Source organism: Engystomops pustulosus, chromosome 1, assembly GCF_040894005.1.
Source record: "Engystomops pustulosus chromosome 1, aEngPut4.maternal, whole genome shotgun sequence".
In the NCBI taxonomy this organism is placed as follows: Eukaryota; Metazoa; Chordata; class Amphibia; order Anura; family Leptodactylidae; genus Engystomops; species Engystomops pustulosus.
The window spans coordinates 88,443,788-88,456,704 of NC_092411.1; the positions used below are offsets into that span (position 1 = coordinate 88,443,788).

The 12,917-nt window shown below is 38.6% G+C and overlaps 1 protein-coding gene across 1 annotated transcript in view; it reads left to right on the plus strand.

Moving 5' to 3' along the window:
* LOC140126859 (clustered mitochondria protein homolog) overlaps window positions 1-12,917 on the plus strand; it is a 29,033-nt gene that overhangs the window by 3,293 nt on the left and 12,823 nt on the right. Inside the window, exons 2-13 of the mRNA XM_072146812.1 lie at window positions 2,821-2,945; window positions 3,542-3,713; window positions 4,147-4,290; window positions 4,485-4,636; window positions 5,250-5,404; window positions 6,171-6,296; window positions 6,483-6,630; window positions 7,400-7,492; window positions 8,842-9,536; window positions 10,904-10,992; window positions 11,118-11,222; window positions 11,313-11,413. Coding sequence (XP_072002913.1) covers window positions 2,821-2,945; window positions 3,542-3,713; window positions 4,147-4,290; window positions 4,485-4,636; window positions 5,250-5,404; window positions 6,171-6,296; window positions 6,483-6,630; window positions 7,400-7,492; window positions 8,842-9,536; window positions 10,904-10,992; window positions 11,118-11,222; window positions 11,313-11,413 — 2,105 coding nt within the window. The remainder of the gene's footprint in view (window positions 1-2,820; window positions 2,946-3,541; window positions 3,714-4,146; window positions 4,291-4,484; window positions 4,637-5,249; window positions 5,405-6,170; window positions 6,297-6,482; window positions 6,631-7,399; window positions 7,493-8,841; window positions 9,537-10,903; window positions 10,993-11,117; window positions 11,223-11,312; window positions 11,414-12,917) is intronic.

A 12,917-nucleotide genomic window follows, 5' to 3' on the forward strand; every position in this document is an offset into this window, starting at 1 on the left:
CTAATTAATTGAATAATGCATGGTGCATGACCTGAAGGGTGGAGCATGACTTATTTTCATTGACTTTCCTAGAACTTTGTTAGAACCTAGAGACATATACTTCGTGCATGGCCTTAAGGAAGGAGCAATTCAATGAATCAGCATTGGAGTCTTCCTTTAACCCCTTAATGACCGCCCTATCGGGATTCTACGGCGGTCATTAAGGGTACTTCTTCTGATGTGACGCCTTTCTACGGCGGCGCATCAGAAGAAGATTTCGGGACATCGGGTTATTATAGTGCCGGTGTCGGGCTGTGATATTACAGCCCAGACCCGGCACTAACACCCGGGATCGGAAAAACTCCGATCCCGGGTGTTTAACCCCTTGCACGCCGCGGTCAAGCATGACCGCGGCGTGCAAGTGTGTCCCCCGTGGATCGGACCCCCCCGGTGTGCTTACCGGGGGATCCGATCCCTCCTGCCGCTGCCCCGGGTTCCGACGAGTGACCCGGGGCTGTCGGCTCCTCTTCTCACCGGGTCCTGCCTTCCTGGCAGGACCCGGCTGTAAGTAACTGAGCATGCGCGGCATGCTCAGTTACTTACACTATACACTGCAATACAAGTGTATTGCAGTGTAAAGGCTTGAATAAGCGATCGGATGATCGCTTATTCAAGCCAAGAAGTAGAAAATGTAAAAAAGTAAAAAAAAAAAAAATTAAATCTTTTTATAATATAATTAAATAAATAAAATAAATGTCCCATAATCTCCCCAGTAACACATAAAATGCAAATAAAGTATATAAAACACAAAACACGTACATATTTGGTATCTCCGCGTCCGTATTAATCTGTACAATAAATCTAAATCAATATTGAACCCGCTCGGTGAACTACGTAAAAAAAAAACTCGAAAAACTTCCCATAATATACAATTTTTCATCAAACACCATCACAAAAAATGTTCTAAAAAGTGATCAAAAAAAGTTACGGTACCTAATATGATACGACTGAAAAGAACAACTGTTTTCGCAAAAAATAAGCCCTCAACCAGATCTGACAACAGAAAAATACAGAAGTTATGGCCCTGAAAAGTGGTCAATAGTAAAAACAATGCGATTTTCTCCAATATTGGTTTTGCTCAGGAAAATTGAGCAAAATAAGAAAAACTATATAAATGAGGTATCACCGCGTCCGTATTAATCTGTACAATATATCTAAATCAATATTGAACCCGCTCGGTGAACTACGTAAAAAAAAAACTCGAAAAACTTCCCATAATATACAATTTTTCATCAAACACCATCACAAAAAATGTTCTAAAAAGTGATCAAAAAAAGTTACGGTACCTAATATGATACGACTGAAAAGAACAACTGTTTTCGCAAAAAATAAGCCCTCAACCAGATCTGACAACAGAAAAATACAGAAGTTATGGCCCTGAAAACTTGTCAATAGTAAAAACAATGCGATTTTCTCCAATATTGGTTTTGCTCAGGAAAATTGAGCAAAATAAGAAAAACTATATAAATGAGGTATCACCGCAATCGTAGTGAACCAGAGAATAAAGATAAAATATTATTTTTACGTTACGGTGAGCGGGGGGGGGGGGAATGCTCACAATCCAAAATAAAAATTGATGATTTTGTTTGTGTCCCCCTTGAAATAGTTAATAAAATCTCATGAATAAGCTTTAGACTCCCAAAATAAATTATTTATACATTGTATCTCATCCCATAAAAAATAAGCCCTCATATGATCGCATTACCAAAAAAAATAAAAATTTATAGGTCGTACAATGTGACAATACAAATCTGCTGTGGACGGCGCCTCCATTCATTCTATACTCGGCCGTGCGCCCGTACAGCAGTTTACCACCACATATGGGGTATCAGTACACTCGGGAGGAATTGGGCATCAAGCGTTGCAGTGCGTTTCATCATTTAATTTATTCTGAAAATGTCAGTTTTGTCCTAAATGAATGTATTTCCAAAAAAATTCCATAGTTTCTAAATCGCAGGTCCATATTTTTTAACCCATGTGAAACACTTAAAGGGTTAATGAACTTAATAGAAGTTGTTTTACATATGTTGAGGGGTGAAGTTTCTATAGTGGGGTAATTTATGAGGTTTTACTATTATTTAGGCCTCTCAAAGTCACTTGGAAGCCGAGTTGTCCCTCAAAATGTGAGTTATGGCAATTTTCATGAAAATAAGAAAAATCGCACCTAAAGTTCTGCACCTCATAACATCCTAGAAAAATGACCGGAAGCATAAAATATCATCCCAACATAAAGCAGATATTCTGTAAATGTTAATTATCAAACTTTTTGGGTAGTTTTACTTCCTCTCTGGAAACCAGAACATTTCAAACTTGGAAAATGAAGAATTTTTACAAACTTTTGCCAAATTTTCACTTTTTTTCAGAACGAAACGCAAAACTTATCACTTAAATTTTATAACTAACATGAAGTACAATGTGTCACGAGAAAACATTCTCAAAATCACCAGGATATGTTAAAGCGTTCCGAAGTTATAACCAATTATCGTGAGACATGTCAGATTTGAAAAATCGAGTCTGGTCATTGAGCTGAAAACTAGTGTCGGTGATAAGGGGTTAAGGCATGTTCACACAAGATCTTGTTGTATAAAAATGAGTGACTGTTTTTGCTACCAACCTTTGATAAGATTTAATACAGTATATATACATACATATATTATATATATATATATATATATATATAATATATATATATATCATTATAACATATAACATTATTATTATCTTGCATAATTTATTAATAATGAAATAATAATCACGTTCTACAATGTATTATCATTACAGATATTACCAAAGTATCAGATGGGAAAGTGAACAACAACCTAACCCCAAATGGAGATACACAGAGCTCTCAGGATCTGTTTAATGTGACCATTCAACTTCCTGGAGGAGACAGTATAGAAATACAGGTAAACGTCATTTTTTTGTACCACTTTGGATGGTCTTTCTCTACGTTATAATGTGGGCTGCTTTAGGTAATCTTGACTTTACACTATGTTGTGAGCCTGCAAAGCCGTGATCATGCACAAATTTGATATTAGATGCATGGGCCTGAAAAGAGCAAGAAGGCTTAACATCTAAGATCGTCTTTGATAGATCATGTACAGAATGCAATCTGCATATTTCAGAAGTAAAATTAAGAACATTTGAATACACACCAGTTGCAATATGTTTTGTTTTACAGATTGCATTAAAAATATGTAAATGTAGGCCACGGATATACAGAAAAAACAATATGAATGTACATCCAAGGTCTGTGTCTTGAATTTCTCAGAAAAGAGAATTATGTAAAGATAGTGATATGAGACAAGCACAGAGAACAGTTGTCTCACAAGGTTGTCACTACACATTAGTCATACAAAATAATAAAGTTTGACCAAGGTTGTTGTTTTTTTCCTAATTTCCTTGAACTTAAGTGGAAACTGAAGTCATTTTCCATAATAATACAACAAGATTTATCTGTCTGTCTCTCACCATTGTGAAATTGTATGTTGAACGTGCATAGGTATCATCCAAAGAGTTGGTTCAGGAGATTATCCAGGTATTGATGGAACATGAAGATTCTTGCCATAGAACTTGCTTTTCACTGCAGTTTGATGGAAATGTGCTGGACAACTTTTCAGAACTGAAGTCTGTTGAGGGACTGAAAGAAGGATCTGTTTTAAAAGTTGTAGAGGGTACGTATGTGTAATGTAATGTACTGTATATACACTCATAATATATACAATATAAGGTACAACAAAACAATAGTATATGGCTCAGTGGTTAGCACTGAAGCCTTGCAGCGCTGGGGTCCTTGGTTCAAGTCCCATCCAGATCAAAATCTGCAAAGTGTTTGTATGTTCTCTCGTGTTTGCGTGGGTGTATGCGTGGTTTTCCTCCGGGTCCTCCGGTTTGCTCCCACACTCTGAAATATACTGGTAGGTTGATTAGATTGTGAGCTCCATGGGGACAGGGACTGATTCGTCAATCTCTGTGCAGCGTAATCTGTGTGCGCTATATAAATAAAATAATGAATCTTAATTATTATTATCAGTACTCATAATGTAAAATAGAACAGTGGTGCTTATTACCTTCAGTACAATACCTGAATTTCTATTTTATTTTTAGAACCCTATACCATTCGAGAGGCACGAATTCACATACGTCATTTCAGGGACTTGTTGAAAAGCCTGGACCTCACAGATGCTTACAATGGAGTAGATTGCAGCTCGCTGTCCTTCCTAAGCAACATTTCAGAAGGTGACATTGGAGGTATAAATTACTTTCTAGTCTGTTGGTTTCCATTTAAAGTTTTCATATTTTGCAAAGCTACAAATGTTGCTGTTTGCTCACTAATCCCCTGTGGCTACAGTTCCAATGTTGCCAGATTACTTCTGCTGTCTCCTAAACACAGAAAATGTTTGCCAATACCTGCTCAACCAGTGACTGCATTTGCCCTATTTTAGAATCTTCCAGTAATGAAAACAATGGAAAGAAGAAGAAGCGTTCATCTGTAGAACAAGGGCTGGATGCCATTGACTGTTCTCCACCAGAATATATTCTTCCGGGAAGTTTGGAGCGTCCATTGCAACCTCTCCAGCCTATTGGTATCGACAAGGTCATATACTTACTACCCCCTAAATTTTACAGTTCTTGCTGTATGTATCTAGAGACTGCTGTCCAATTTTGAATGAAATCCTTGACCCCAAGACTTACTGACCTTCTGCATATCACTGCAATTTTTTTTCTTCTTTATCTCAATTTTGATCATAATTCATTTTGCCAAGTTATAATTGAAAGTGTTTTTCTAGCTAGATATTCCTGTCATAGGAATAGGATATGGTATAGATGTCAGTTTGTTGGGACCCCCTGGCCATAGGTTCCTCTAAAAGAGGAATGCATAGATGCTATACTTTACAGTACAGTAATCTATGGATGTTACAAAAACTTTGCCTTTATATGAAATTCCATAATGTACACTAAATAGAAAATCTTGAAAAAAAGTTACCACCTAAAATTTTTTGCGAAAGGAGCTCATATATGTCCCCCTTCCTCCTTTTTACTTTCCTATGATATGCTGTAAGACTACTGGCTTGAGCAGAAACCCTATGCTCTGTCTGACAAAAGATTACTAGACTGTTCCTGCATAGATATGACTCTGTGGTCTCTGCAGGAATTTATTCTTCTCTTGATTGCTACATTTGTTGACCTACATTTTTTTTACCCTGCAGCCCCCACAATGTCTGAAATCATTGATAATGAGTGGTTGGAATCCCCCTCCAGGCAATCGGAAGATGCATGGAGACCTCTTATATCTAACTGTAGTTACTATGGAAGACCACTACATTAATATAACTTCTTCCAACAGGGGCTTCTACATAAACCAGTAAGTACTTTGAGGAGACTTTTGAGTGGATGTTAAGTTAAGTGCCTGAGGCTCCTTTGTATCTTGGAACCCCTTCAGAATGATTTGAGTATTTCTGTATTAAATGTGCAGAATTTTTTTTTTAATATTACCGTTGGGCGCAACATAAAAATATTTTAAATTGTCAAAATACAGATGAACTAAAAATACCACTATAAAACCCCACTGTATTTGAGCACCAGTGGAGATTTAACTGTGTCACTCATTTGGGCACATTTACTTACCCGGCCGAGGAGTTCATCCAAAGTGCATTGTTCGACGGTCATGCACTCTGGTGCAATTCACTAAGATCGTGCGGCCGATATCCTGGATGTGTCGCTTCCCCGCTCAGGTCCACTGGGGTTCACCTTCTTCTTCCTGGTGTATGTAAGTGCATTGTCTTGCGACACAAATTGAAAGTTAAATCCCGTCGGATTGTCCAACGGCATGCCCCCCAATGTCTGTCACATGGAAGCCAGCGCAGCTGCACCAAAATGCGATTGCATGCGACACTATCCCCTGCTAAATACCTGTCCCAGCGACGCAAATCCCAAACAGCATGAACAGTCCAACGAAAGTGTGATCCGCGACCCTTAGTAAAAAAAGCCCCATCATGTCAAACATAAAAAATGGCAATGAAGGCATGTCACTGGGCTTTGCTAGCAATACAGATATGCTTTAGGGACGGGATCTCTTAAGTATTTGACACTGGAGTGTTTTTTAAGTACAAATATGTATTTCTTTTAAGATCAACAGCTGAGGTGTTTAATCCAAAACCAGCTTCACCAAGCCATCTGAGCCACAGTATTGTGGAACTGCTGAACCAGGTCAGCCCAGCTTTCAAGAAGAACTTTTCCAACCTTCAGAAGAAGAGGTAAAGTGAAACAACAAAGACCTAGTCATGTCAGCCACAAATTATCTCATAAAATACTGATACAAAATCTATATAACTTTTGAATACACTGCTGGTGGGATCTTCAGCATCATTTTCTTGGATTTGTGATAGTTTATTAGGAATACTTGCTAGAAGGAGTATAATATTGTTTTTCCATCCATTTAGGGTTCACCGTCATCCTCTAGAGAGGATTGCAACACCTTACCAAATCTACAGCTGGATTGCCCCAAGCAGCAATCATATCATTGACTGTGTTCGGGCAGAGGATGCATACAATTCACGTCTGGGATATGAGGAACACATTCCTGGCCAGGTACAAATGTCATTTCATGACCAGTCTTGAAAGTCAATACATAGTAACTCTATGGATTATACTGATCTTGGTTTAGATAACTCATTTCTACTGTCATCACTGGTGCCGGTCTGAATAAAAGACATGTTGGTGTTTGAACTTGCAACAACCTCACGTTAGACGACATATTTTATGTCCGTTATGTGTGCTTTTTAGTAACCTGCATACATTTTAAATAATATTGCCTCTTTCCCCCACATAGTCATTTTAACACATTTATGGGCCCAGTGCAAAAATATCTTGAATGGATCACCAGTGAATTGTTAAAAAAAACTAATTTACTTCATCTGCTTCTGAACCTCCAAATATCTCAGCAAGTGCAGGACTTAAAATTATACAGTTTTACTGCCGCACAACATCATATTACACGCCTCAACTGTTGCAGACTCTCATAATACGCATCTCAGCTGCTGCAGAACTTCGTCATAGACCTCTGATGGGCAGCAATTACTTCTCCATTCAAACGTTCAGCTCTTATCTCCATGCCAAAGTCACATGGCAGTGACAAAATGACAACTCAGACCCTTAGACAGAAAAACGGAACATTGCAGCTACAAACTAATTCACGGTTATGCAACTGTATTCTAGCGTTAACACAAGTCTAAAACATCACTCAGATAAACAAGTACAAAGAATTTTATTATTGTTGGAATGGAATACTATTTGCAACATCAATACTGATATAATCTGCAAAACTTTTCTGTTATTAAAAATATTCTTTTTTTGTAAGACAAGAGACTGGAATGAAGAGCTGCAGACAACTAGAGAACTACCAAGGGAGCTCCCTGCGGATCAACTTCTCCGAGGAAGAGCAAACTTTAAGGTTATAACCATGATTGTATTTGTTACTCTATTGTTGATTGTACTGCCACATCCCGTATTATGGGGCCTAAGCTTAATAAGCTTAGGATGTAATTTCCATACATACTATGGATGCATTCAGTTGCAAATCTTCTAAAGTCCTGCTGCCTGTGAAATCTGTAAAGTATTCAGCTCTTACTATATAGGTGAAAGGCCTGTATACACATAAAGGGGCACATGTATTATCGCACCTGCGCCAAAAAAATTCCAGTATTTTAATGTTTTTTTTTTGCCGCAGAACTGTTGCGGATCATTTATAATGAGTTTGCGCCAGAAAGAACAGATGTTTCCGACTATCCCGACTCCTCGTCTTTTTTTTTGGCGCAAGTGGGCGTGGCCTAACGTTTCTACATTATCCTCCACATTTATGTGTATTTTGTCTGCATTTTTAGGCACAATTTTTGGTGCACGATAGACCAGGAAAAATTGGTCTGAGAGCAAAATTAAGGTGTAGTCCGTGAAAGATTTTGGCGCACACTTCATTACTGTCAGCATTTTTCTGGCGCACGACTGATTCATTCAGTCTACCCAGTAATCACTAACAGCCACTTTAATACATCGGGCTGTGCTTTCCGGAGACTGATCTCCTATGCTGACAGTCGTCCTTGCGGCACAATTAGTAAATCCCCCCCAAAGTAACTACCTATGAGTCAAAATATTAAGATTCCCCCACTCTGATGGGAAGTTCATATAACATGCTGGCCTTTGCATTATAATAAGGCTAGGTTCGCGTCACGTGTTTGTATACACTCAACATATATACCAGGAAAGTTTCTGGCTTTGAACATATCCATAGACATGCTTTTTATAAATTAGTAGTACAAGCAACTACAAGAAAGTTTGCAATATACCTTATCAGGGCACATTGCTTCCTTGTCAAGGTACTTTTGGCTCTTATCATGCTCCGTTTTTTCCTTCCCTATCTGCTTTTTACTTTGAAATCTCTACTGAATTCCACCTTGCAAGCAAGACAGGTAGAAGCTCATTAAAAGGGTTAGATTACATAAGAGCTGGGGGAGCATTGAGTCACAGCAGCTAGATATGCACCTAGCAGAGCAGAGATGCAAGGTTTCCTAAAATGAATGTTGTAAGAAATATAATACCCAGAAAACTTTAAAGGTGAGATCTTCATAATTTGTTTTAAAGAAAATCTACCACTGCCGAAAAAAAAAAAAACTACACATACTCACCTGACCTTCTCTTTATCCCAATCCCGGCTCTTTAATCTTTTTTTTTGCTTTTCTGCAGTGGTAGATTTCCTTTAACGTATTTTTTCAGAAAATGACTTGTGTCTTTTTATATACCTCATAGATAAACTCTGATTTTGTTGGGGCTTCAACCAGAGGAGCCATGGCAGTAATTGATGGAAACGTTATGGCAATTAACCCCGGAGAGGAAACTAAAATGCAGATGTTTATTTGGAACAACATATTTTTTAGCTTTGGCTTTGATGTAAGGGACCACTACAAGGACCTGGGTGGAGATCATGCTGCACATGTGGCCGCGACCCATGACTTAAAAGGTGTACAAGCCTACAGTGATTTGGACATTGAAGAACTTTATGTCTTAGGGACTGTGGTTCTCGATTACAGAGGCTACAGAGTAACTGCTCAGTCAATCATACCTGGAATATTGGACCGAAAGGAGGACCAAAGTGTGGTATATGGCACTATTGACTTTGGTAAAACTGTTTCGTCAAATGTAAAGTATCTAACCTTACTCCAGAAAGCCTGTAAATCTCTTAGGATATTGAGACACACTGTCCTGAATGAGAAGAATGAAGAAGTACTTTTGTGTTCTTCTGTGGAGTGCAAAGGAATTGTGGGTAATGATGGACGCCACTATATTTTGGATCTCCTCAGAACTTTCCCTCCAGATGTGAACTTTCTACCATTGAAGGAAGAGGACATATTAAAAGAATGCCAAAACCTTGGATTCCCTAAACCATATCGCCACCGACTGTGCAGTTTGAGGCCAGAACTCATAGAAGGCTTCGTTCAACACAAGTAAGTTAAACAGCAATGGAAATAGAGAATGGTTATAATATAAGATTCTAGCTGCCTTAACCATGTGTAGCATGCAGTATGGGCAGTCTGTATGTGTTTTTCTGAAATGCTGCTGAGTTTTGAATAAAACTTGATTTTAAAGGAAATCTAGCATAAGGGACACTTACTCATATATCCAGGCACTGTGAATGTAGTAATCTTATATTTGTTATTCATGGCCTCCGTCTTTTAAAATCAACCTCACTTCACCCTACCCATTGCTTCCTCAGCACTTGTGCAGTAAGTACTTCCTGAAGGGGGGAGGGTAGCACAGTGTAACAGGCTGTAAAGCCAGATCACAAAGGGACGTGGGTAGTGGAATTTAGAAGGAAGGAAGCAAGGATTAACAAATATAAGAAGATTACCACAGTTACAGTTCATGGATATATAAGTAAGTGTCTCTGGCATTTCACAGATATACTTCCACTTGGTTCTATCAGTCCAGGTGTTTACAATTTAGTTGGCCCGTGAACTCCTGACTATAGTCGGGCAGAAACCTCTCATAAATAGCTTCTCTTGTCTGCACGCTGCAGTTCTTTCTTCCTCCTGCCCCTCCCCATTTATTACAAGACCAGCTCAGACACAGGCACTTACTTCCAGCAAGCAGCGTGCAGAGATTTACTCTAAAAGCTATAGACAAGATAAGGTCTTGAGGGGAGGCATAGCAGAGCTGACTGTGTGTTATTAGTAAGATAGCAGGGCTGTGTGTTTCATTGTGTCTTATATCCGTCTCATGGATCTCATCAGGTCTCATATCTGATCTGTCTCATCTCTCTTTACCTATGTGTCAGATACTAGTAGACTGTTCAGAAGCAAAATGAAAGTGTAGATTAAGCATGTACCCTGATAATCTAAGCACATTGTCAGCACACAGCAATTTATAGCACAGATGAATAATGAAGTGTCTTGCTTGTCTGCTGAGCTAGTGCCCGTCCACACTCTTGCATTTTACACTGACCATCACTGAGTGTTAGGACCAAAAACAGCAATATAACTGAGTAAAATTGTAAAGTACTGTATCATACAGATTCCTGTAGCTGCTACTGATGATTATAAAATATTGTTATATCAGTTATAATTATTGAGATAACCATGCAGCCTTCTGGCTGTAAACTTATGATCTCCTAGGTTTCATATGAGATTAGTGAGAAGGATTGTCACACTGTCCTCCCAGCAAGCAGAGAAGGTATGATCTATGTCTGCTGATGTGATGCTCCCCAGATGCATCATGGGTAACATGGAAGACAGTAGAGAGATGGAATTGTATTTGCAGTTCCCATTTACTGATAATTCACTGTAAAGTTGCTAATAAATCTGTAATTCATTAGGTATGCACAGTTTATGAAGGTCGTAATGAACAAGTCACAAAATGGTGCCTTACTTCAGCCTGACGGCAACGAAGATCCGTCCCAGGATGGTAAGTATAAAGAATTTGGTAATGGCAAAGTACAGTTTACAGATCAATATCAATATAGATGAAGTAATAACTTGTCATCACAGTCTGAACAATGCCCATGACTATCCCCCTCTCCCTTCCTGTAGATGATTTAAAGGGCGCAGATATTGTTAAAGAAGCTTGCAGAGAGGTTGGCTCTGTCACAGACTATATGTTTGATATACGGTTCAATCCAGATGTGTATTCACCAGGTAAGTGTTTTATGACCAAATAGTCTACAGTAAGTAGAAATGAGATGTAAGAGTCTTAGGTGGAATTAACTTTTCTTTTTTTGTTTTTAGTGGTTCGGTTTCCAGAGTCCCAAAACCAGGCCCTTGAAATACAGACGCGATTATTGAGTGAAGCAGCTGCTTATATCCTCACTGTGCAAATCCCTAGTTTTGTAAGTGTTAATTTCTATTGGACCAGTGTTTGTCAGCATATGTATAGTTTTTATAGCAATTTTGCAGGTTCACAATTCAGCCTATTCAAAAGTAAATGAACAACAACAGAAAAAGTAGTAATAATGATTCTGATAAGTTGTTAAGAATCTCATGCCATCAACAACTTTGGGGTACGGAGCAAAAGAAATTAACGTGTTCTAAATGTTGGAAGGAAATGATGTTAGGTATGCAGAGGAATAAGTTGGTCCATAGACCATTTGAAATGAAGGGTCAAGCAATAGATCCGGTCAACACGGGGCACCTGCATAGGCGAAAGGTTTGAGTGTACGACAAACCGTGCAAAAATGGGTAAAAAATTAATAAAAAAGGAGTTTGTACTTTCCAGGAAAGAGTTTGTACTTTCCAGGAAACTTAATTCATTCTACATAGGCAACAAAGTCCTGAGTGTTCCATGAGACAACAGTTGCTAGCATGATCTTCTTTGCTGTCATTAGCCGGGGAGGTGTCATCAAAGGAAAAGAAATCGGTAGGCTAAATAAAATCAGTTGGAGAGCTCAGGTCATGACAGGGGAATCACTGTGTTCTTTCAAGGAAGTAAATTTAAGACCATAACACTATGCACTATACACCACAATTCTTTGGCAGCAGAGCCCCATCAATAACTTCTTCTATTCAGAAGGTTAGTCCAGCATCGGAATAGAGGAAGTTATGCGTAGTAACTTCTTCCGCCAGATGTGTTGCCAGTCTGAAAGATTTCACAATTCGTTCATCCCCCTTTTTATATGATATGAACTGATTTATATGCTCAAAGTTGTACTGTACAAAACAATTTCCCAAAAGGGATAGATAAAGTTGTATTCTATTCTATTTGCCAATATATTTTAACACAGAAAACTGATATAGCCATTAAGAGAATTGCCATATGGGGATTTAACCCTACCTTCCCATGAAGACAAGAAAAATACAGCATAATTACAGCTCGTCTCTATCAGTCCTGGTGTTTACTATTTTGGTTGTCCCTGGATACGACCATAAATATTTTGACTATAGTCGGATTCTTCTTATGAATAGCTTTTCTTGTGTGCACACTTCAGTGCTCTCCGCCTCCTGCCCCTCCCCTTTGCATTACAAGAACAGCTCAGACACAGGGACTTCCTTCCTTCTAGCAGCGTTTAGAGACTTACTCTACTAGATGCAGACAGATAAGGTCTTAAAGCAGATCTGACTGTGTGTTTTATTGATAAGGTTAGTAGAGTTAGCAGAGCTGAGAGTATTATTGTGTTTTATATCCATCTCATGAATCTAATCATCTCTCATCAAAGAAACATGTGGATAAATGTGTATCCTAATAATCTAAGCACATTGTCAGCACACAGCATCTCATAGCAGAGGGATCATACTGTGTCTATGCCCTGCCCACACTCTTGAATCTTACACTGACCAGCCTAGAGAATGATAGGACAAAAAATATCAATAAAACTGACTAAAATTGCAAAGTAAGGG